Source organism: Taudactylus pleione, unplaced genomic scaffold, assembly GCF_031769625.1.
Source record: "Taudactylus pleione unplaced genomic scaffold, aTauple2 ptg000788l, whole genome shotgun sequence".
NCBI classification, from domain to species: domain Eukaryota; kingdom Metazoa; phylum Chordata; class Amphibia; order Anura; family Myobatrachidae; genus Taudactylus; species Taudactylus pleione.
In genome coordinates, this window is record NW_028285190.1 from 2,911,966 (window position 1) to 2,935,814 (window position 23,849).

The 23,849-nt window shown below is 44.0% G+C and overlaps 1 protein-coding gene across 5 annotated transcripts in view; it reads left to right on the plus strand.

The window, feature by feature from the left end:
- Positions 1–259: 259 nt before the first annotated feature.
- The window catches only part of ACBD5 (acyl-CoA binding domain containing 5), a 39,700-nt gene continuing 16,110 nt past the window's right edge, over positions 260–23,849 (plus strand). For 2 of the 5 annotated variants that reach the window (XM_088457839.1, XM_088457843.1), the window contains exons 1-9: positions 260–391; positions 3,787–3,909; positions 4,310–4,430; positions 5,571–5,643; positions 8,755–8,869; positions 8,987–9,019; positions 14,625–14,798; positions 15,308–15,514; positions 18,491–18,591. In XM_088457839.1, the coding sequence (XP_088313965.1) occupies positions 3,834–3,909; positions 4,310–4,430; positions 5,571–5,643; positions 8,755–8,869; positions 8,987–9,019; positions 14,625–14,798; positions 15,308–15,514; positions 18,491–18,591 (900 nt within the window). In that variant the 5' untranslated portion in view covers positions 260–391; positions 3,787–3,833. The other 3 variants (XM_088457841.1, XM_088457840.1, XM_088457842.1) reach the window with 3 other exon arrangements.

Consider the following 23,849-nt stretch of genomic DNA (forward strand, 5'->3'; position numbering starts at 1 on the left):
AATCACACTACAAGAAAATGGCCGCCTGTCACGTGACTGGCCGCTGATGGTTCAATCTACAATTCCAAATTGTAGTAGTGTCTAGATTCCAAGCTCTACCGATTAATTGTTCATCCAGAGACCCACGAGCCTTTGGGTGACAATAAAGTTATTGACACACACAAAAAAGTCCATAGTTCTCTGCTAAGTTCGCGATGTCACCTGAACCTAAGGTTGTCATTAAAGTTATTGATAAAAAAAAAATTCCTTAATGATCACGCGTTGCCTGGTCCGCGAAGTCCCTTGAGGAAGACTACACTTCCCGTGATGCTCTGCGGCGGGGTATGAGCTGACAGACGGAGTGGAGACAGCAGTATGACGGCTCCGGGGTCCGCAGGTGTGGTGCGCACAGGTGACCGGTCCTCTCTGCTCTGATAAGCTGGGTGACGGTGCAGCAGTGTATCCCCCATAGTATCTGTACCGCCGCTTCCTGTGCTGGGCCGCACGTCACTCCGACCTTTGTAGCTAGGAGCAGGTGACATGACCCTGCTGAGTCCCTACATAAACAGTCACTGTCCAGCTGCTGGAGCTGCAAGGGAGCCCTGCTAATGCTTATGTAGTATCCACTCACTGTCTTCAGGCATATAGCTGTGTCTGCAGGTAAATCAGTATATGCATAGGTATATAAACCAGTATATACATCAGTGTGTACTGTGGGCTGCATGGTTTATATACAGGTGTAAATACACCTTCCATACTGCTATGGGTACTTATTTCTGAATATGGGCCAGATTAGTGGCCCTCAGATTCTGTGACTGTAAGGCCGGGTACACACTTGTACGACCAGCAATCTTGTCGATGGTCAGGGTGATTCACCTTTGCCCCATACCATGCAAGATTGGCAGTACACATTAGAAGATTTAGTGAACGACTGAACGATGCACTGCAGTAGCCAATCACACGATATCGCATGTGACCCGCGGGAGTGTGCAATTGGGCATACACACTGTACAATATGCCTGATTTTATTGTTCCTCTACGGCAAATCGGGAAGATATCGTGCAAGTGTGTACCCACCCTAAGTGTCAGAGGATTGTGGGTGTATGCTGGGACTTCGGGGTATATTTACTAAAGGTTGATTTAAAAAAAAAAAAAAAAAGATCAACATCAATGGTGTTTTTGGGGCTAAATCACACATTTATTAATAGACAATTTTTGATTTTTTTTTTAAAGTATTAGTAAATGTGTGATTTAGCCCCAGAAATACAAAATCGAAGTTAATCAATTTTCGACCATTAGTAAATCTACCCTTTACAGTCCATCTATAGGGTTCCAACTGGTGCAAATTGTCCGTAATTTCTGTGGATCAGTTCTTTTGCAAGGACTGTGAAATATTCTGCATTAGACTGTTCTTGCATAAAATTATGCAGAAACTAGTTTCAGCATAATTTTATGAAAAACCCTTGAACCAATAAATATTTAATTTTTAAATATACTAAAAAGATTTTGTTCTCTTACCTTTGAACAAAAATGCTCAAGGAATTCTCTGCCTCTAGCTGTGCATTCTTCTCTTTTTATTCTGTGGGAGCTGGATGGGGGCGGCTGCGCTCATGCTGCAGGTCCTTTTGTCTCCTTGTCTTGATGTGTGGGAGGCAGAGCTGGGGACAGGTGTAGGAGACGGTGACAGTAGTAGGTGAGGAGCCAGTGACAGGAGGATTTGTGAAAGGGGAGCTAGGGGCAGGAGGTGTAGCCAGGGGCAGGAGAAGGGGCTGGGTGCAACCGGGTATTGGAGGGGAAGGGGAGCCACATACAGCAGATGGTAGAGGTGAGCTGGGGATAAGAGAAGTAGGCAGGGACAGGAGAAGGGGTTAGGTGCCACTGGTATTAGTGGGGGAGGGGAGCCACATACACGAGGAAGTGGAGGGGAACTGGGGACAAGAGGAGTAGGCAGGTGGGCTGGGTACCAGGTACATGTGGAGGGGAGCTAGGAATAGGAAGGGTAGGCAGGGACAGCAGAAGGGACTGGGTGCCACTGGATATTAGAGGGGGAGGGGAGCTTGGGACAAGAGGAATAGGCAGGGACATTAGAGGCAGAAATCCGGGGACTGCTGGGGCCAGGTGCGTTGCGGTACTCTCATTCATAGCAGGCACCTGGCTGGCTGTTCCAAAACAGTCTATTTACTAAGCAGTGTTAGGAGATAAAGTGAACGGTGATAAGGTACCAGCCAATCAGCTCCTAACTGCCATGTCACAGTCTGTGTTTGAAAAATGGCAGTTGGGAGCTGATTGGCTGGTAGCTTATCACCGTTCACTTTATCTCCTAACACAACTTAGTAAATAGACCCCATAGAGAGGGGTGGCGGGGCCTCGCGTCTGCACAGTGCAGTGTACTTCTGGCCATACACAGCCCAGCAGATAACAGCGGCCGGCCCAAGCTGTTAAAATGGGACAGGCCAGTTGTGTAACAGTCCCACCGGCCCAGCCCGTCTGGCTTCTGCTCCTGACTGTGAGCGAGGTGAGCTGGGTCTTCGGCTCCGCCTCCAAATACCAGGATGAATGGCAGCAAATGATATTTTCTCCAGCTTTTGAAGGGGTAGATTCCAATTGGCTGCAGCGCACGGCATCTTAGCCGACTAAGGAGCCACGGATTGGCCGCAGTGGAGCGTGTCTTCAGGGACCCACCCATTCTACAAAAGTGAATCCCTGATCCTCAATACCGGGTAAAATACGCGCTATAGCACGTATTTGCGATCACTGTGTGTGTGTGTATGTATATATATATATATATATATATATATATATATATAATTATATCCCTCAAATAGGTACACAATTAGTATATTATTTTTAGTAAGTGGATGTATCCATTGAATCTGTCTGAGGTAGCCCTGGAGGATCCGTATCCTACTCTAGATTACAAGACCGTATTCTATGTTGTGCAAATTGGGATTTATTTAATTTCAATATTTAGATTGGATTGAGAGCTGTCATTTCAAATAGCAGTTTATAGTGAGCACTAGGAACGTGAATTTAAGATCTGGTAATAGTATATATTGAGTTATAAACAATTTATTTTACTTAAATCACAATAATATATATAATGCACATATATCATGCAGAATTCATATGTACCAAATATCAAACGAAAGTGACCATCTCGACCAGCAAAGGCCTCCATCTATGGTCGTATAATCCTTACATAATCTGGACTTTGAAAACACTAACAGGCCATCTGAGAAGTTCTTCTACAGGACAAAGTACTGGCAACTTCAGTGTCTGTGGCAGTGATTCCACAGATTAAACGCACTAGCTAAAAGTAAATAGTAAATCTGGGACAAATAGTTCTTCTTATTTGGCAATATTTGTTCCCAGCCATGTGATCCTGAATGAATCTTGCGTGTTCCAAACGCCCAGGAAACTTGTATGGTAATCATACAGCCTAAAGTAACATGACACCGAGTGCTTCCTTCTCTGTGTGATGTAATTCCATCCACTTTCACAGACAACAGTCACTTTTCACTGGAAAGAAACCGTGTCAGCGGGATCGCATTAGGCATCAGTCAGTCATAATAAACACACGTGTCTGCCGCATTGCCAAATTCTAACTTCAACTTGATAATGAGCATTTCATTTAAATCAGGTGTCCACTCATCATTAACACTTATGCTTTGTCACTTTCTCATTTTCCAACAGGAAAGTACATGAACGAAATAGTGTGGCAGCTGGTTATCCCAGCTCTTTTGGCTATTCTCTTATGTTTGTTTGTCATTTAGCTGTAACAGTATTATATCTCTCTATGTAATGCAGGATTCTGATCTTTCGGGATTTGTTTTTGTGGTATCCCTGATCGTAATATGGCAGACACAAAACCCCTTCACCAAACAAGATTCGAAGCCGCTGTGAGTGTTATCCAGAGCTTGCCCAAAAATGGTAAGAAGCAAATCTATTCATAATTCTCCTTTACTACTAAACGAATGGAGTATTCCACGGAATTATAAAGTGGGGACAGAATGATGCCTGACATAAGTTTGTGTCGTAGATCGGATATGCATTTCCCGACAAATGTACATTAATTCATTTCCACACTGTTACAACGGCAACTCGTCCTACTTGCGGCTAATTGAATTGACTCCTCACGGCCAATTGTTTAAATTATTGGTCCTTGCATTCTGTATGTAATGCCAGTTTTAGACCAAAAAATCATAATTGTTTATTAAGATGACCTGGCGAATTCATGGGATGTTGGGTCTAGGTATAAGAATTTTTTTATTTAAAAAAAGTCATGCAAAAACAAGTTTTGACTTGCTGAGTTGTAATTGTTATTTTTTAGGCTCTTTCCAGCCATCCAATGAAATGATGCTGAAGTTCTACAGTTTTTATAAGCAAGCAACACAAGGACCATGTAATATAGCAAGGCCTGGATTCTGGGATCCTATTGGTAGATACAAGTGGTAAGCCAGAAAGCTATGTTTTCTATATAACCACGGCCCACACTATGGGGATGGGGTAGACTCGGGTAGCTGCGACATCCGTACTGTGAAGTCCTGCGATAATTAGTTGCAAGATCTTTCATTCCCAAGCAATTCAATTAGAAGCAGCATTGCACTGATGTTGTATGCTGACTCTGTAATCTGCAATGTATGCGAAGAGCATGAAAGCGTGGGAACATCATCCTGAACAAAAAAATGGCAAATAAGATAGTAGGGACAAGGTTAAAGGCTGTTAGTGGCCATAAGCAAAGTATTGGAGGCAGTTATATGGTGTCAAATGGTTGATTTTATGCAACTTTTTAAAATATTGAAATAATGACAGCCAGCAAGTGTATTTCAGCAAATAAAAGTGTCTATGGTATTTTGGGGGATATTAATCTGCATAGTGTATTTTTTCTGTATAGTGATTTTTAAGTCTATATAGGAGTTAGTAAAATATAGGGTAAAACAAACACTGGCAACTCCCATCTGCAAGTTCAGAATCCCTTCCCATCAATACATTGCCTCCACATACATGCCCCACCTCATACATCATTTATTACATGTAAAATGACCTGTTTTATTGGCTATATTTTACCATGTAAAAACCTAAATTATTATTCATTGTGAGGGCTGTCCCTGGGGTACTGCACTGTGTCCCAACATTTGTAAATTAAAGTAAGCATATGTCCCTACTTTTCACCTAGGCTGGAGCTGTGAGCTAAAAGATCTGTTAACTCCCATTGAGGGCCATGTAAATTTAATGCGCTGATCTAATTTCATAGCAAAGTTTTTAACCCGCTTTAATAAATTTGCGTCCAACTTGCAGCTAAATGAATTCAGCCTTGTAGCTAGTTGCATATAGGGCATCATTAATGTCTGTTAGGTACTTGTGTTGAATTTGCCCTTGCAAAGTGCCATACAAATGTGAACGGTGCAAATGTTTTTAATTTAAACATTTTGGATTATTCATCGAATAAATTAGAATGTAGTCAGTTTATAAAGTTAAATAGAGAAGAATGTGTGTCTCAGTAGGGACCTAATTTAGTTACTTGCGTGCATGTGATGTTTATTGTGTCGGCCAGAGCATATATTTCTTTCCCTTTTACATGTCTTTTAAAGGGATGCCTGGAACTCATTGGGCGACATGTCTAAGGAAGATGCTATGGTTGCTTACGTTGATGAAATGAAAAAAGTAAGATCCGAATTGTATGTAATTACTTTTTCTGCTTAGATGTACAGGTTAGAAAGTCCTGTAAATACATGAAACAGCATTCCAATTGGAATTAGGAAGAAATAGGAAATGTTCAGAATAGTTGGTCCAAACCCTTATTCCTCTTCACTGCCCCCAGTAGTGTTATACTGAGGAGACTGCATAGTATAATGTCAGAAAACCTCTTCCATTCATTAGTCTACACATTGAAAATTTGAATACAAGGTAATAGTCATTTTTAGCATTCGTGCACAATGGATAAAAGTACTATTCTAATGATCACAGAAATTGATGATGTTCCATCCTTGTCAATAGCAATCTAAAAATAAAGATATTCTTTCATAGTAACATAGTATCGGCATATGCCGGGTCACCTTAGTCTCTGCCCCCTCCCCAGCTCTGCTGTTCATAGCTAGAGATAGATAAATAAATATATTGATGTATTGATACATAGATGACATCATCACTATGGAACTTCTGTAAAATGACACTAAGGAGTAAATTTACTAAAGTGAGAGTGTTTAGAAGTGGAGATGTTGCCCATAGCAACCAATCAGATTCTCGCTATTATCTTCTAGAAGGTGCTTGATAATTGTTAAGTAGAATCTGATTGGTTGCTGTGGGCAACATCTCCACTTCTAAATACTCTCACTTTAGTAAATTTACCCCTTTTATAATGTGGTGTAGATGTGATATCCACCATTCTGTTACCCACCTTTGATAATGCATAGCCGTACTATAATAAATCTAGCCATTCAAACCCAGCTACCTTACATTTCTTCCTTTTTCAAATAGTGTAGAATGTGAGTTATATTGTTAGATCTCCTGTTTCTATGTAATTTTTTCCATCTTCAGCTCTTTAGTCTCTGTCAGCCCTTTCCATGGGGCTGTGGGTGTTAAGGAGCGTACACACTAGACGATATGCTCCCTGAGCGATATCGTCTAGTGTTTCCCCGGCAGGGTGTGCTCAATGTCGTTCATGACATTGAGCACACCCGCTGAACGATATCGTTCAGCGCCGGGCTCTCACCCTCATTCCCCAACATGCAGCAACCTTACAATATCGTCAGCTTGGCCTGCATGTTTACTCGATGAACGATAATGCCGAACGACCCACTGGACCGCGCAGTGTCGTTATCGTTCATCGTTTTGCTGTTAAAAATGGACGATAAAGTGGACGACTGAACGGTAACGATATCGTTCAGTCGTCCACTTTAATCGCCCAGTGTGTACGCACCTTTAGAATACAGTATGGGGGCACTCTATAACGGCACGGTCACAATGGTAGTCAGAAACTGATGAACTGAAGGAATATTGTAACGGTCTGCTGTGATAATCGGATGTTCCTGTAAAGAACAGCCGGCTGATCTGGGTCATGATACTTTTATGGGAATATAATAAGCACCTAGCTGAGATTTTAGTACAGCTCAGTAGTTTGTCAGTTGTAATTTCATACAGAATCTAATCGCACCACACTTATCCTGCACCTCGCTTATCTATGAGGATGTATAATGTACTATAGGATTTCAAGTGAGAATAAACTGCAGTAGGTTCCACATGATCACAAATATACAGGAGTTTGTCCATTCAAAATGCAAATACAAAAGTTTTAAAAAATATATATTTAATAATCTGCAGAATGCATAACCATAAACCATACACTGACAAGATATAGCAAACCTTTGCTCAATGGGATTCTACAGTCCTAAAATACAATGCAGTTACTGTCAGCAAGCTCAATAATTTGCTTGGCGTATTGGCTCAGGATAACATCCCAGGGCTATCCAGCTCCTGTCCTCATAATCTCTATTTGGTGACCTTATTGTTGATTGGTAAAGTATGATGTTAGAGCATTTATTTATCATTTGGGTTGCTCAACCTATGAACATCTTGAAGTTTAATAGTTCAAGATCTATGTAGAGGATTTATTCAGGATAGCTACATTTTTACCTGTTGTATCCAAAATGCATAATTATCTTTTAATATTCTCACACCATACAACCAGTTAAGATGTTTAAACGAGGACAAAGTTATATAAAATTCTAGCCACCATTTTATGCATTTTCTTTCATTAAGTGCAGTGGGCAAATCTGTGCTGTGCATAGTGAAAAAGACTTTCCCCATGATCATAACCTTACCTCCAAAAAGTTAATTTTCTAATAGTCTTAAACTGCTCATATACATGCAGCAATTTTTAACATAATAATATTGGGTAACCAATTCGATTGATGCTAGTATTGCTCTAAATGACCAGCAAGCAAAGTGTGACTGGACTGTCTGAATTTCGTGTAGCCCGATAATTAGCTCTATGTTAGCATACTGCGCTAACTACACTGTACCTGATCTGAACTGAGAGACTGGATCCGTAGCCTAACCGGACGACAAGCCAGGCTAAGTGAGCTGACCTGTGTATGGGCTGCTTTACATTTGTGCAGTATTCGACTGGAGATACAAAGCCGGTTGCTGTCGGCAACAGATACAACATTCAATGTTACCATGTGTGATGGCATGATCCATGCTTGCCAGTGTGGTTGAAATTTGAGCGCACCCACAGGCTTATTTATTTATTTTTTTTCTTACATTGTTAATATCAGGCATTGTGGTCTTTTCTTGTTAACACTTGGCAACATTAGTCCATATGACTGATACCATAGCAAGCGTTGCCAGTGCTATGTTATTCATAGTTAGTAATTCAGCTTTAATGATCCCTGAAGATAATTCTAAATTGACATTGACCAATAATCAGTGGACCTTCTGCAAGTGAAATTTTACATAAACATCCTTGGTTATTGAGGCCAATAACTAAATAATGTAGTTCTGCTGGTAATGTAATTTTGAGGAAAATGATTTATTTCCTAGGTTATAGTATTCCTACAGTCTGTGGTCCTGTATGTAGAGCAGTGTAAACCATTAGAATTGAATTCTGCCACCTAGTAAACATGCTATTGGCTTGTATGGCTTACAGAGCTGTTCTAGATTATGTCCCTGCAGAACCCGGTGAATAGCCAGGCTTCTTAGAGAAACAAGTGGTAGAGTGTAAGGAAGGTGAATCCGTCTGTGCTGTTTTATGACGTCTTGCCTTCTGGACACTAGATCCTGGAGACCATGCCAGTGACGGAGAAAGTGGAAGAATTGCTCCAAGTCATGGGTCCATTTTATGAAATAGTGGAAGACAAAAAACATGGGCAAGGATCTGTTGTAACATCAGGTTGGCCTAACTCCTTCTTTGTATTCTAGTATAAACCTAGTACATGTTTCTCCTTCTCTGCCTGTCCCCCTTCCCTGAAATTACATTTCTCTGCTTTTCTTCCCTTTCACACGCCAGTGCGACTGGACAAAGTTGCTAAGTCCTTAGAAGGTAGGAAGGAAAAATCATTTTCATTTAGTTTGTGTATCTTTTTTATAAGACCAATTATTACATGTTATGCAACAGCCTCAAATGTGCCAAAAAATATATATATCCCAAATGGTCTAATGGTGTTTACTGCTGTGTATATGAAAGCAAATGTCAGATTGCCAGGGGTTGCAGCAGGTTATCCCCCATTGTGTGTCAGACATAAGTCACTTGTACACTAAATAAAAAAAATAAGTATTTGGTGTTCTAAATTGCAATGGTGAAAGGGTTTTCATTTGTGGTATTTGTCAGACATTACTGTAAGGTACGGTAACACCAGGGTTGACATTCTGATAAGAAATGCAACTATATATAGTTACCTATAAAACCTGACTTTCAAGTTCTATAAACTGGTGTTGGGGCTTTAGACCCCCCCTCCCCCCACCACACACACACAGAATCCCCTTGAAATCGCTCATAGGACGACACCGGCTTTCTTGTAGCAGATGACAAAGTGGAGATCAGACTAACTGTTTCTACTTGGACTTTTACATCACTGTACGGCACTGTCTGTGACACACACAATATTCAGAGTAAAATAAAAGGACACCAACTTTTAAATGAACCAGAATGTGTTCATGTTAGAATGTGTATTCCAGGCCCTCATATACGAGTGCCTTATTGCTGGTTTATTAGAAATGAAACTAACTGAAATACTGTAATGAGCTACAAAAGCATTGGAGCTCCTCCTCTATTATGTGAGATACTAGTTATTTGCGGTCTAGTAGATATTGCACTTTTTTCCAGTAAACAGTATTAAAAGCACATTATGGAGACTGGTTGTCTGAAATTGGTCCCAGATGTTTGCAGTATGATCCTACAACCTGATTGGCTAGGTCTGTGGGCAATATGGCTGCACACCAAGTTATCCGAAATTGTTCTTTATGCTTCAGGGTGAACGGTTGATGGCATTTAATTGTGTTAATACGGAATTAGTGATTGTAAGTTCACGCGTGCTGTTTGGTCTTAATCTGCGCGCATGAACAGCATTCACGACTAAATCGCTTGGGCTGATCCACCATCACTAAACCACGCAATGTAGCTTCACAGATGAGGCCAAGAGTGGCAAATGCTAACAAATGTATACACCTCAGGTAGGATATATATCTATATATATATATATGTGTGTGTGTGTGTGTGTGTATATACACACTCATCCAACATGATGCGGCACTCAAGGTACTTGAATCCAACTGTTTTCTTTGTTCAAAACATTCAGCTGAATGTTTTGAATAAGGAACACCGTTGGATTAAAGTAGCTTGAGTGCCGCATCATGTTGGATGAGCGGAATTGGTATGAAATACCGCCGGCCGGCTGTTCGATTCCCGGCAGCGGCAGCCAGACATCAGCAGAGATCCCGGCAGCGGAAGCCCAACAGCGCTGGAAATCCTGATCGTGGATAGGTAAGTATTGTCTAACCTAACCCTCCTTAGGGGTGCCTAACCCTAACCTCCCCCCCAAGTGCCTAACCCTAACCACCCCCTTCCCCGCTGCCTAAACCTAAGTGCCTAACCCTAAGTCCCCCCCGGGGGTGCCTAACCCTAACACTCCCTCCCCCTAGCCCAGTGATTTTCAACCTTTTTTACCTCGCGGCACACTACACAAGATTTTAAAATTGCCAAGGCACACTATCCGGCGATGCGGTGTGCGCGGACTATGAAAAAACACACTACATTAGTTCCCACAGGAACAAAACACACTACATTGGCCCCCACAAGAATAAAACAATCCCATTGGCTGGCCTAACAGAAAAAAAAAACCACATTGCTCCCCACAAAAAAAACAACCATACCACATTGCGCCCCACAGAATTGCTCCCCACAGAAAAAGAAACCTATGGCTGGCCCCACAGAAACAAAAAACAAAACAAAACACATTGTTCCCCACTAAATAGGCAAATATATGGCTGGATAACATATGACTGGTTCCCACGAAAAAATAAACTATGGCTGGTACCCACGAAGAAGAAAAAAATGTCTGGTCCCCACAAAACCCACATTTCTTCCCCCCCTTGTCACTCACACTGCAGCAGGATCGCGTGCGGGCGGGCTTCCAGGCAGGCTGCAGAGCCTTCCTGGACAGAGCGCGGGCTGGCTGATTGGCGCAGGGCGTTGGCTGGCAGAGCGGGCTGGAGGGCAGTGGACAATGCGGCGTGCGTGACCTGTGATGTAACGCCGCCGTATCTTTGCAGGTCACTATCCAGTCGTGCCTGAGTCTCCCAGAGGAGCTCAGCGGCCCGGGATGCTGAAGTACAGTAAAATGTACCCGGTGGCTCTGACAGCCCCGCGGCACACTTCACAACCGGCCACGGCACACTAGTGTGCCGCGGCACACCGGTTGAAAACCGCTGCCCTAGCCTAACCCTAACCCCCCCCCGGGAGCCCTAAACCTAACCCTCCCCCCCCCCCCCCCCCCGCGGCTGTACGCTCGCGGCGCCCGGCATCACTACGATCGGGATGCCGGGCGCCGGACTCCCGGTGTCAGGGCATCTAGACGCCCGGGCATTTCACCCTTGCCGGGATATGACAGTCGGGAAGTCGGCTGCCGGTATTTAGGCAGTCGGCTTCCCGATTGCATATCTGATGAGCTTTTCATGCAGGCACCGGGCCAAGTTGTTTCTTACCTGGGAGAGCCAGACTTGTTGTGATTGTGTATATACACATATACACACACACACAAACCGTGATGTCCGGCTCTCCCTGTATAAGTCAATGGCGCCAGAGGGAAATTTCAATACAAACAGCGAAGGTGCAGCACTCCTTGCGACTTAATAGCAGACTCTTAGGGCGACATGTACTTTGGGAACGTTTCAGTGCCCTTTATTGCGGCACTTTCGTCATGCTCAAAAGATATATATATATATTAGTGCCAATGAAAAGTAACTAGCTATAATGTAATCCTTGGAACTTTTTAAGGTACAGGTTGAGTCTCCCATATCCAAATATTCCGAAATACGGAATATTTTCAGCATGACTTAGATAATGAAACCTTTGCTTTTTGATGGTTCAATGTACACAAACTTTGTTTAAGGCCTAAAATGATTAAAAATAAAGTATAAAATGACCTGTAGGCTGTGTGTATAAGGTGTATATGAAACATAAATGAATTTCATGTATGTACACAAACTTTGGGCCTGATTCAGAGCCGGACGCTCTGACCAGAGCGCTCGCTCTGAATCAGGGCCCTCCTCCACTAAAATGGAGCGTCCTCCTGGACGCTCGTATAGCTGTGGGTGACCACCGACAGCATATACGAGCGTCCAAAAAGATGGTCGGTCGCGATGGTCTTGACCATCGCGACCATCGGACTTGCGACGGAAACCCTGCGGTAGGGTTTCCCAGCCACAAGTCCTGGAGTGATTTTGGCTCTATCAGAGCCAAAATCACTCCCACTGACATCACTATTGATGTCAGTGGGGCCGGCTTCAGACGGTAGGCGCTCCCATGGTAATGCCTCCGTCTGGCAGGCACGCCCCCGGCACGCCCACCAAAGGGGGCGTGCTGCCACTCACCATCGACAGCACGCCCCCTTTGGTGCGAGACCCGGAGCGACAGCTTGGCTGTCGCAGTCCGGGTCTCGCGCATGCGCACGACGGAGCTCCCTCCGTCGTGCGCATGCGCAGTGGGGAACATCGACCCACTTGCGAGCGTACTGCCGCTTGCGAGTGGGTCTGAATGACCCCCTTTGTTTGAACCACAAAATAATTGAAAATATTGTATAAAATTACTTTCAGGCTGTGTGTATAAGGTGTATATGAATCACAGATGTATTCTGTGTTTAGATTTGGGTCCTATTCCTAAAACATTTCAATATGGTATACAAATATTCCAAAATACTTAATATTCCGATATCCAAAATACCCCTGGTCCCAAGCATTTTGGATATGGGAGACTCAACCTGTAGCACCTTATCCAGCCTCAAAACCTCCCTGCTCAACGTCTGCTGTTCCTTTGTTCTGTTCTTACTGCACTTTAATTTTTTTTGTTACTAATCCCAGGAAGTGATGCTGTATGCGCTGTTTATTATATATAAGGGGGAATTCACTTAGTCCCGATAATTTACCGGGTGTGATAAAGGGTGGTAGCCTCAGGGTTTAAGGCCTGGGGCTATTCAATTAGAGCCCATTTTTCTCACCCGTAAATTGACTGTTAACGGGTGTTAACACCTAGAATCCGGGATAAGTTACCGGACCTATGTGTTAACACGGTTGCAGCACTGGAAAACTGGTTATTTATTGGGTATTTCTTTTCGAGCCAGCTCATGCATGAAGAAAATTCCTGTTAACTGGGGGCTAACTTCGCTGTAAATTACCAGGGCTAATTGAATTCCCCCCCCCGTAAACTTGCAGAGTCATATACGTGATTCGCTTCATGATCATAGTACCATCTTTTCCAACTAACGTTTAACTCCCTGTACATACAGGTAATTGAAAAACAACGCCTGTTACCAGTAAAGACAAAGCCTTGTACTTTGTTCTGTAAAAATAAAGTGCATTATAAACACTTTCTTGCCATATAGTGTATTAGGTGCGTAGCATTAGTGATTGTGGGGGAGATGTATCAAACCTTGGAGAGAGTTTAAGTGAAGAGAAAGTACCAGCCAATCAGCTCCTAACTGTCACTTTACAGGCTGTGGGGTCTATTTACTAAGCCTTGGATGGAGATAAAGTAGTAACCAGCCAATTGGCTCTTAACTGCCAGGTTACAGGCTGCGTTTGAAAAATGACAGTTAGGAGCTGGTTGGTTCTGTGGGGAAGATGTACTAAGCCATGGAGAGTGATAAAGTGGATGGAGATAAAGGGCCTCATTTATCAACGAGTTTTATCATTCGCAACAAATTATAAAACTTGTTGAGTATGATAATGGTGCTCCAGCCAATCGGCTCCTGTCATCTGTTTGAAACATGACAGTTGGGAGCTGATTGGCAGGAGCACCATTTATCATACGCAATCAGACTCCCAACTGTCATGTTGCAAACAGATGACAGGAGCTGATTGGCTGGAGCACCATTATCCTACTCAACGAGTTTTATCACTTGTTGATAATTGAGGCCCAAAGTACAAACCAATCAGCTCCTGTCACTTTACAGTCTGTGTTTAAAAAAAATTGGTAGTTAGGAGCTGGTTGGTTGGTACTTTATCTCTCTCCGCTTTATCTCTTTCCAAGCCTTCGTACATCTTCCCCTGTGTATGCTGAAAGCAAGCAATGATGAGACTGACACAAAGCATACACTTGTCTAAAAGTGTGCAGAGGTCCATTTGCTTACAATATCTTTTTAGACAATCAATGTTACCGGACATTACACAAACATTAAGGGGTGAACAACATTTTATTACAACATAATATGACAGTCTGTTAATTTTCTTTAGGGACCAACATACCTTTTACATGTGGTAACTTCAAATAACTAACAAATGATCACTTTGTGATTTCATCCCTCCTATGTACATGTTAAAAGTTTTGCTTACAAAGTTAATTGCAATAAGTACACGTCTAGTCTGTGTAGAAAGGAAGGTAGCGGCATAGGATGGATTGTTTACATGCATTGTACAACTTTCTCCCTCTTCAGACCTGAGCACTGCCCTGACTTCAACACCTAATTATAAGGCTGTGAACGGGAAGGCAGAGAGCAGTGATAGTGGTGCGGAATCAGAAGAGGAGGAAGCTGGGAAGCAGGAGGAGGAGGAGGCTGAGGAGGAAGATGATAATGATGAAGACGGAGAAACGGAGCAAAGTGAACAAGGTATGAAAGTCACACTGATGTTATTTATTGTTCTCCCTTTTGTACGTCCCCTGTGTAATTATTAATAGATGAATGTATAGTCACAGCTGAAGACTTGAATTAGGGTTATTTGATGGGATTGACTTTACCGAAGTGCATTGTAACAGTGGAGCCAGCTGAGCCAATATTCATGAGACTGCAGCCTATCCATTCCCTGGAAGAAGTGACCTCACAGTGGCTCTGCAGGCCGAGGCCTTTGCATGGCCCTGGTTACTAGTGAATTATTAAGATGCACGTTCATGAATATTGGCTCAGCCCACAGATAGCTGCCTCAACTGTGGGTAAGTAATTGAAATGTGCACCTAACTACATAAAGAGTACGCAACAGTCGGGCAAAAGCTCTTCATGAGCAAATCTCTTTGCTAAATGGAAAATTAACTTGCTGGACTTCGGAAGGAATTGATTCACTTGCTATTTTTTCTAGACCGTGAACATATGAGCGAAATCACTTGTGTTATTTATTGTAATAGAGGAAAAGGCTACGATGGATGATTCAACGCCTGAGCCATGCCTGGATGGGGCAATTGTCAATGGTTCACATATGAACGACAGTGACTATATTTCAGACATTCCTAATCACATACCTACCAAGTCTAACCTCAGTGAGATCGATGGAGTGAATGAGAAGCAAGAAAGCACAGAGGATGTCGCACTGAATGACTTGGAAGAAAATAAAGGTTAGTTTAGAATCCTTTTAGGGCAGGGTTTCTCATCTTCAGTACTCCAGTAACACCAGCAGGTCACGTCTTGTGGATTTCTTTAATCATGCTAAGGTGAGTTCATCTATTTTGCTGGGTAAGTAATTATTCCATTTGCTTCCACAGACAGAAAATCTGTAAATATGACCTGTTGGGAAAATGTGATGGTTGAGGTTGAAAAGCACTGGTTTAGGGTATTCCTCTACCATCCAATCTGGGGGACACTACTCTATTTTGGGTTTAGAGGGGATGGTAGGGAACAGGCACTAAATAGTCGTTAAACTAGAACAACGCTCCACTCCACTCTAAGCCCTCCCACCTCATCAGAACTCATTTAGTGACTTAGAGTGAAACATGCCTAGCTCCTTCTCCATAGTGTTTTTTTTTTTATTTTCTTTTTTTATTTCTTTATTTTGGATTCCTACACCTCAGACCCTATTTACAGGGCTCCGTGCTTACACTGAGCGGGACATTAGAATAGTTAGGTGGTTACCTGGAAATCCTTGCCGCTGGCGCTGCTCTGTTTCACTCTTCCGGAAGGGTCACTAGTCAATACTGTCCCTGGGACCATACAGATAACTTTGGCTGCATCGCGCTCTGGGACTCTGACGGTTAAGGTAGGACAGCCACAATTTACCTTGTAGGCTTTGGCGACCAGTGATAAAGGTCAGGGTGATCGTTCCTACCACTGCGGTTCTTTTTGTCATCTGTTTTTAGTGTACATGAGTCATGCTGGCACAAGTCTATAAAGGACACAGGCAGTATGGTTTTTTCCCACTGGGGCCATCAGAGGGCATGGCCATAAAATGGTAACCATTTCCATTGCTAAGATATTCAGTTGCAATGTCAGTGTGTGTCTCACGGCTCACAGCTTCTTCCCAGGTCCTGGTGATTCCTATTGGTTATTACTGTCTGGGACAGTAATTGGCTGCTCTGGCGGTGACTAGTAAAGAGCCCAGCCCAGGCCAAATAGTTAAGGTTCTCAATATATATGTACCTTCGCCAGCTGAACGGTTTAAACTGGGTCGCATTCCTTGGGGATGATATTCTGGTGGATCGCTTGATCCTTCTGAGTGGTCAGCCTTGGCATTCAAAGCTTTCCAATCCCGGGAGCACCAAGTCCTATAGGACCTGTATTAGCTGTTCCTTCAACCAGGTGTTCCTCTTTGCCAATGGTATGGGACTTTTCTTCCTGTGGGTGTTCTTCATCAGTACCGTTTTTAGCCACGATTTATAACAGCTTTTTGTTCTGTGGTGGACAACTCTTCCAGGGAGCTTTGCTTTAATTTCTTGAGTCGATGGGACATTGTTCCTTTTATTGCAGGTTCTCCTTTTGGCTCCAATTCGCCTGATCGTCGGATTCTCTTGGAGACAGCCAGTGTCAAGGTTTTCCGTGCAATTATGACTTAAGCTGCATACACACTGTATGATCTGCACAACCAACGATATTGCTATATTTCACTTCATCTTTCTGTAGTGCAGGACAAATGATATTGGGTGTACACACTTAAAGATATCTATGATTGATATCTTTAAATGAAGTCATCCTGCCACATCTGTGAACAGGCAAATCTTGATGAAATCGTCCAAGTTGGCCTGCATGTACGGACAACCATAGAGATCATGATCGTCCATGCGGGAACGCGCAACCTTGGTCATTTGTTGGTCGTTCGCTGCATAAAAATTAACTATATGATCGATTTTATTGTTGAACGTTATCGTTCATAGATATCGTACTGTGTCTACGCACCTTTAACTCCTGTTTATTCCAGCAAACTTCTCTTTTTTCCCTGGGTGTGTGTTAGTGCCATTAAGGCTTACTCTCAAATAGTGCGTGTTCTTGAGCGGCAAACCATGGGCCTTGGTCAGACTGTTGTGCAATGCTGTCATCTGGTCCTCGGTACACACTTTTATGCCTTGGATTACATTCATACTGTAGTTCCTGAGGTGCCAATTTGTGTACAGTTTCACAACTGGCTTTGCCAGGCTGTCCCACCCTCGTTTAGGCTCGCTTTGGGGCATCCCAGAGTGTTTCAGTGTCTCTCAGATTTATGTACTCACCGTAAAATCCATTCTTCATAATCCATCTGGGGGACACTGTGTTCCCTCCCTGTAGCTTATTCTGTATTGGATAGACTTTTCTTCTCCTTTTCCAGACAGCTTTGTTAGTTAAAGACTGAGGTCTGGGCTCTGATGAGGTGGGAGGGCTTAGAGTGGGGTGAAGCGTTGTTCTTGTTTGTTAACTATTTAGTGCCTGTTCCTTGCCATCCCCTCTAAACCCAGAGTCTAGCAGTGTCCCCTAGATGGATTACGAGGAATGGATTTGTATGGGAAGTACAGAAATAGTTTAAAAGCAATTTGTATAGCAATCTTATATACTTTTTTCACATCAGATGACCTACTGGAGTGTTAGGGTTGGGTTGGAATAATGTATGAAATAATACTGAAATCTACTAGATTTTTATTAACGGGAGTGGGGGGATGTTCCGTTTAGATGTGCCCAGCTAAATCCCTAACGCATGTCCGCATTGCAATTTATACATGTGACATTAACCAGCCTACCCCCGCTCTCCGAAAATACTTACCTGTGCTGGTACAGGCTTCTCCTCTGCTGTCTGTCCCCTTTTCTGCCAAACACGTTGGCAGGGAGGGGATATGCAGCACCACTCTGAATGTGCTTGTCCGTCTCAGGGCATGCTATGCTCGATTTATTTTATAGTTAAACCAGATTAATGCAAGAACATTTGGAACATTATATTAAGTAATACTTATTGTTTCTGCTGCATTTAAGATATATTTATTATTATTCCATCCTAGATTAATTTAATTGAAGGGTTTTTTTTCCCAACTAGATTCGGGCATAGCTGAAATGCTGCATAAAATGAGAATGAGCAGAGTTTGAACCCAGTTGGGGAACACACCCTAGGTGTAAAGTAGTACAATCTTGTTTCCTAGGAGATGATTGCACAGAGGATGTTGCCACAATGCAGCACCTGACCAGTGACTCAGACAGCGAGATATTTTGTGACTCTATGGAGCAATTTGGACAAGATGATGTAAGTGAGCTTGCTTTCGTTCAGTGTGATTGAATCTGGCTTTGATGCAATATTTCATAAATGGCTTCATTAACAATCTGGCACAATAAGATATTCACACAAGTAAAATGTTCAGTTTCCGCAAGAGAGGATGCATAGAATGTGTAACTATTTCCTAAGTGCTTCTTTTATTTATCATAATTGAAATGCTAATGGATCAGAAGAAAGCCAAGCTCTTTACCACCCAGCTGGCAAAGGGGTTTCTAGCTTGTTTTGCATTCTGCAATACACAAAGGATTACAGATCATGTTTCCCAGGTATTTTCTGAAGACATTTTGTTAGGTGTACCTCGTACATTTCATAAGCCACAACCGGATCATGGATCCCTTTTGAAAACGAGAAAGTTCGAAAGAAGGGGGGAATGAAATAGCAGCAATAAGGGTATATATTTATATTACAGTCAAATGTGATGTTTGATCTAACAGTGAGCGTATAGTCATGCAGTGTACACCCTTAATGGAATGTGATTGAAATACCGGCGGCTCAAGAGCCCAACAGTGACAGGTGAAGATCCCGACGCTCCGTGGTACGTATGCTAACCCTCCCCTCCCCCCCTAACCCTCCCTTAGGGGTGCCTAACCCCAACCTCCCCCCCTCAGTGCCTAACCTCCCCCCGCGCCCTAAGCTTAACCCTCCCGGGGGGGGGCGCCTAACCCTGACCCTCCCCTCCCCTAGTGCCTAACCTCCCCTTACCCTAACCTTCCCCGGGGGTGGTGCCTAACCCTAAATTTCCTCGGGGGTCCCTAAACCTAACCCCCCAATCCCCGGGCTAAGGGCCTGATTCAGAGCCGCTCGTAAGCGGCAGTATGCTCGTTCCGAGCGATGTTCGCCCATCTGCGCATGCGTACGGTTTTTAATACGCATGCGCGAACCAGTCAGTGCGGCCGAAAATCGTTTGTTCGCTATATAGCGAATGCCTGCTATTTTGAATGACAGAATGAAGCGTATGTGGGTGGTAACGGGAAGGTGCTTGAAAACGGGGAGTGGAGATCAGAACGCAGGCGTGCTTAAAGGTCAAAACGGGCGTTTTATGGGTGTGCATAATTAATACAGCAGCGTCATTGACCACGTCACTTGGTTGTTTTATAGTCAGAACTGCTCGCAATATAGCGGTAGGAAAAACCAACCACAAGAATAGCGAGCAGTCCATACGCTGTTCGATGTACTCGATTAATCTAATAAATAGCGGACATGACGTATGATGCGAGCGGCCAGGGGGCGTATTTCTCAAACGTCCGCATGTTTTGTTCGCTCGTTCAGACATGGAGGCGGCAACAGACCGCAAGGAGCGAACGGTTCATTTGAATAGCCACCCCCTTTTTCTGAACGAGCGAGCACTAATAGCGTCCGGCTCTGAATCAGGCCCTAAGTGTATACTTATCCGGCAGAGAGGACGATCGGTCCGGCGTCCCCTGCGTTCCGGCGTCTGGATTAAGATAGGCGTCGGTATTTCGAAGCCTATGTTAAATCCCTTGCCGGGATTACGCTGTTGGGTTTGAGAGGGTCTCATAACTATATCCCCCTCCCCCCTTCCCCTTAATAATGAAACAATTCTATGATGTTGCATTATTAATAGTTATAACATTCATTCTATCATAGCTTTTGGATTTGGGGGAATTAGCAGCTTCTGTGAGGTATCAGCAACACTGTTTCCCTTACACTTACCTGTATAGAAACAGTAGTGACTATTTTAAGGGGTCTATTTATTAAGCAGTGTTAGGAGACAGAGTGAAAAGTTATAAGGTGCCAGCCAATCAGCTCCCAACTGTTGTTATTCAAACACAGCCTGTAAGATGACAGTTGGGAGCTGATTGGCTGGCACCTTATCACTTTTCACTCTCTCCTAACACTGCTTAGTAAATAGACCCCTAAATCACTAAAGCTGGGTAAGCACCTGGCCGACCTATCTAACGATTGGCAATGCATGCTCACTTACCAGTCGTTCGCCCGATGTGTCTGCTCTGACATCACAACTGGACGGGCATTTAAATTTGCCCGCCCAGTTGAGATGTCAGTCACCAGTGGGTCCCTGCAGCAAGTGTACATCAGTTGTGCTGCAGAGCACATGCGATATGTCTGTGAACGATGTTGTTCACAGACATATCTGTACACTCCCGCCGATGCACTTCAGATATATCGCCTGTTCAATGTAACGGGTGATATATCGGCCTGTGTGTACCCATCTTAAAACACAGGACAGCTAAAGGTCGTGACTTTCATTTAGGCCATGTCATCCTGGGAATACAGTACATGTCTAGGAAAAGGTAGACCATATTTGGACATTAAAATAAATTATCCGACCATTCGTTTTGAAAAACCATAAAGCGTTCTCTATTCTCTGAATTGGAGGCAAAATAAAGACAATCCAACTGTCAGCATCTCTGTTACAGTTCCACTTTTCTTAATTCCAGAGGTTCTAAACTCTAGGCCTCAAGTACCACCCACAGGTCATGTTTTCTGGATTTCTGTAATCACGCACAGGTAAGTCCATCTATTTGCTGGGTTAGTAATGATCCCACCTGCCTCCACAGACAAATCCTCAAAACATGACCTGTTGGGAAAACTTAAGAGTTGAGGTTGAGAATCACTGGTTTAGTCTATTCAATGTTTTGATCTTGGCAATTCTATTAATAAAAGTTTGTCTAAGAATGCTTTAAAGGCATCCCAAACCAGTACAGGATCTAAAACACATCATCATGTCATGCCCAAAGTAGCCTTCACACATATTGAACTATTAATAATTTTCCTTCCTCAAGGTGAGCCCAAATGGATATAACTGCTGGGCCTTCTATTCAATACTTCGTTCAAAAGAGGCCAAGGGGGAAATATAATAGCCTGCGAGATTGTGGCGAGTCTGCTCGATGTTTTAAAGGGGCGGGCATTTAAAATGCAAAATGATTGCTCTCTTAAAACATCAGGCGGGGGCATAGCTAACTGGCAAGCCAATCAATGAAAGGGGCAGGACTGATGGCGCCGGAGGTGAAGCTAAGCTCCATGTCCCTGCGCCTGAAAAAAATAAAATAAAACGCAGTTGCCTTCTCTGCAAAACCATTGACTCTTAGTCGCTAACCAGCAATGGGCAATGGTCATCCCTAGGGAGTGGCGCAGAACTTTCCTGCTATCTATCTTGTCTAAAACAAGTCACCCAAGCAGATAACTGGGGGTAAATTTACTAAAGTGAGCGTTTTTAGAAGTGGAGAAGTTGCCCATAGCAACTATTTAGATTCTAGCTATTCTCTTCTAGATAGTGCTAGTTAAATAGGTAAGTAGAATCTGATTGGTTGCTATGGGCAACATCTCCACTTTCTAAAAACTCTCACTTTAGTAAATATACCCCCTGGAGTGTTGGGAAACCGCTACAAAAGAGGCCTCCTTTTAAAGAATATTGGGCCTGATTCAGACCCGCTCGCAAGCGTGTCGATGGCCGGGCAGTGCTCACGCGAGCACCGGAGCGAGTGAGAAATTCACTCGCTCCGGGGCTCGCTACTAACGGGATGGCTGTCGATGTTGATCGACAGCGCGCCCCGTTTTTGTAAGCGGGTCGGGGGGTGGCTTGCCAAACGGAGGCGTTCCCGAAGGAATGCCTGACGTTTGGGGGCGGCCCTACAGACATTGCGAGTGATGTCAGTAGTGAGCTTCCGGCTCTATTAGAGCCAGAAGCTCTCTGGGGCTTGCGGCAGACGAGACCCTACCACAAGGGTCTCATCGCAAACCCAATGGTTGCGACCATCACCTGGCCGCTCGCAAAAACTGTGGGTGGTCACCCACAGCTTAGCGAGCGGCCAGAAGGCCGGACAAAAAAAACGCCCTTCAGACCTGCGAGTTGCCTCCGGCAGCAAGCAGGTCTGAGTCAGGGCCATTGTGTTATAAGGTGGTGGATTATAGATGGCCAAAATTATAAGCAGACAGAAGTTTACACACATTTTAAGAAAAACATATCTACTATAAATATCAAGTTGGATCTGTTCTTAATGATGATTGAGGTGCTTTTAAGAGTGCACAGATGGCAATGTTGTTGTATTTTCTAAATTGCGACATCACCAATCAACATTTCACTTTATTATTAAGACCTCTGATATGAGCAAGCGGAGCGTACCCTAAACAGGTTTAATTTTCTCCCCGGGTCCCCAATCAGAGGGCACCACTAAAGCCAGTCAGCCGCAATCTGTGAAGAAATGAGACCATCAGTCAGATACAGCCCATGTCTTGCTGAAAATAATATTAAGGGGGCGATTCAAAGGTGGACCCAGGCAAACCTGTTTTATCTCTGCGCAATGTGTCCCGATGTTAACCGCCGGGAGACGGAGATCCTTTCTGGGCAGTAACTGGGGGGGGTGGCTAACAGTCGTGGGCATGTCTGTGTCAGTGACTGCGTCGACGGCACGGTTGCACTGACACTGGAGGCCATGGTCACTCAGACATACTGTGCCAGCCAAAGGCAGATGCAATGTTCTATGGTGCGCCTAAAGTGCGTCTCTGTACACACGAGGGCGGATTCGCGCCACAGCCAGTGGGTGTCTCAGTAGGATGCTCATCAGCAGCGACATGGGCATAAAGACGCCATAGCGGCTGCAACACAAATCACAGTTGCGACTGCGTCCACCGCTGAATCACCCCCTAAGTAGGGAAGATGCAGATTTTTAAACTTACAATTAACCTGAGTGAACTGGTCCCTAACTACTAACCTTCCAAGGCAAAGTCTGGAGAGAATGATACAGGATGATTTCACATTACAAATGGCTTCTCTGCAGGGGCGTTTCTAGAGAGGAGGGGGCCCGTGTGCAGTCTCCGACACGGGCCCCCTCCTCTGCCGCACTTATAGACTCTGGGCACTAGAGTGTGCCCAGAGTCTATAGCGCATGCACAGGTCACCGGGAAAATGGCCACAGCGGCCATTTTCCCTGCACTGCGCATACGACGGGAATATGGCCGCAGTGGCCATTTTCCAGCCCTTTTTACAGGTGCAAACACTGGAGCCGACGTGGGACTCCGGAGAGGTACGTTTTATGGGTGCAGGGTGTGCGGTGTGGGCCCACCCTGGACCCAGGGGCCCGTGTGTCCCACACACCCTGCACCCATTATAAATATGTCCCTGCTTCTCTGCCTGATAAGATGAAGAATAACTTCACAATCTCCAAAGTGCAAAACTTTAATAAAGATGTGGGAAGGAAGATGGTGACCGTGCGGATAAATGTTGGATGACGCAGGAAAGTGGGGTC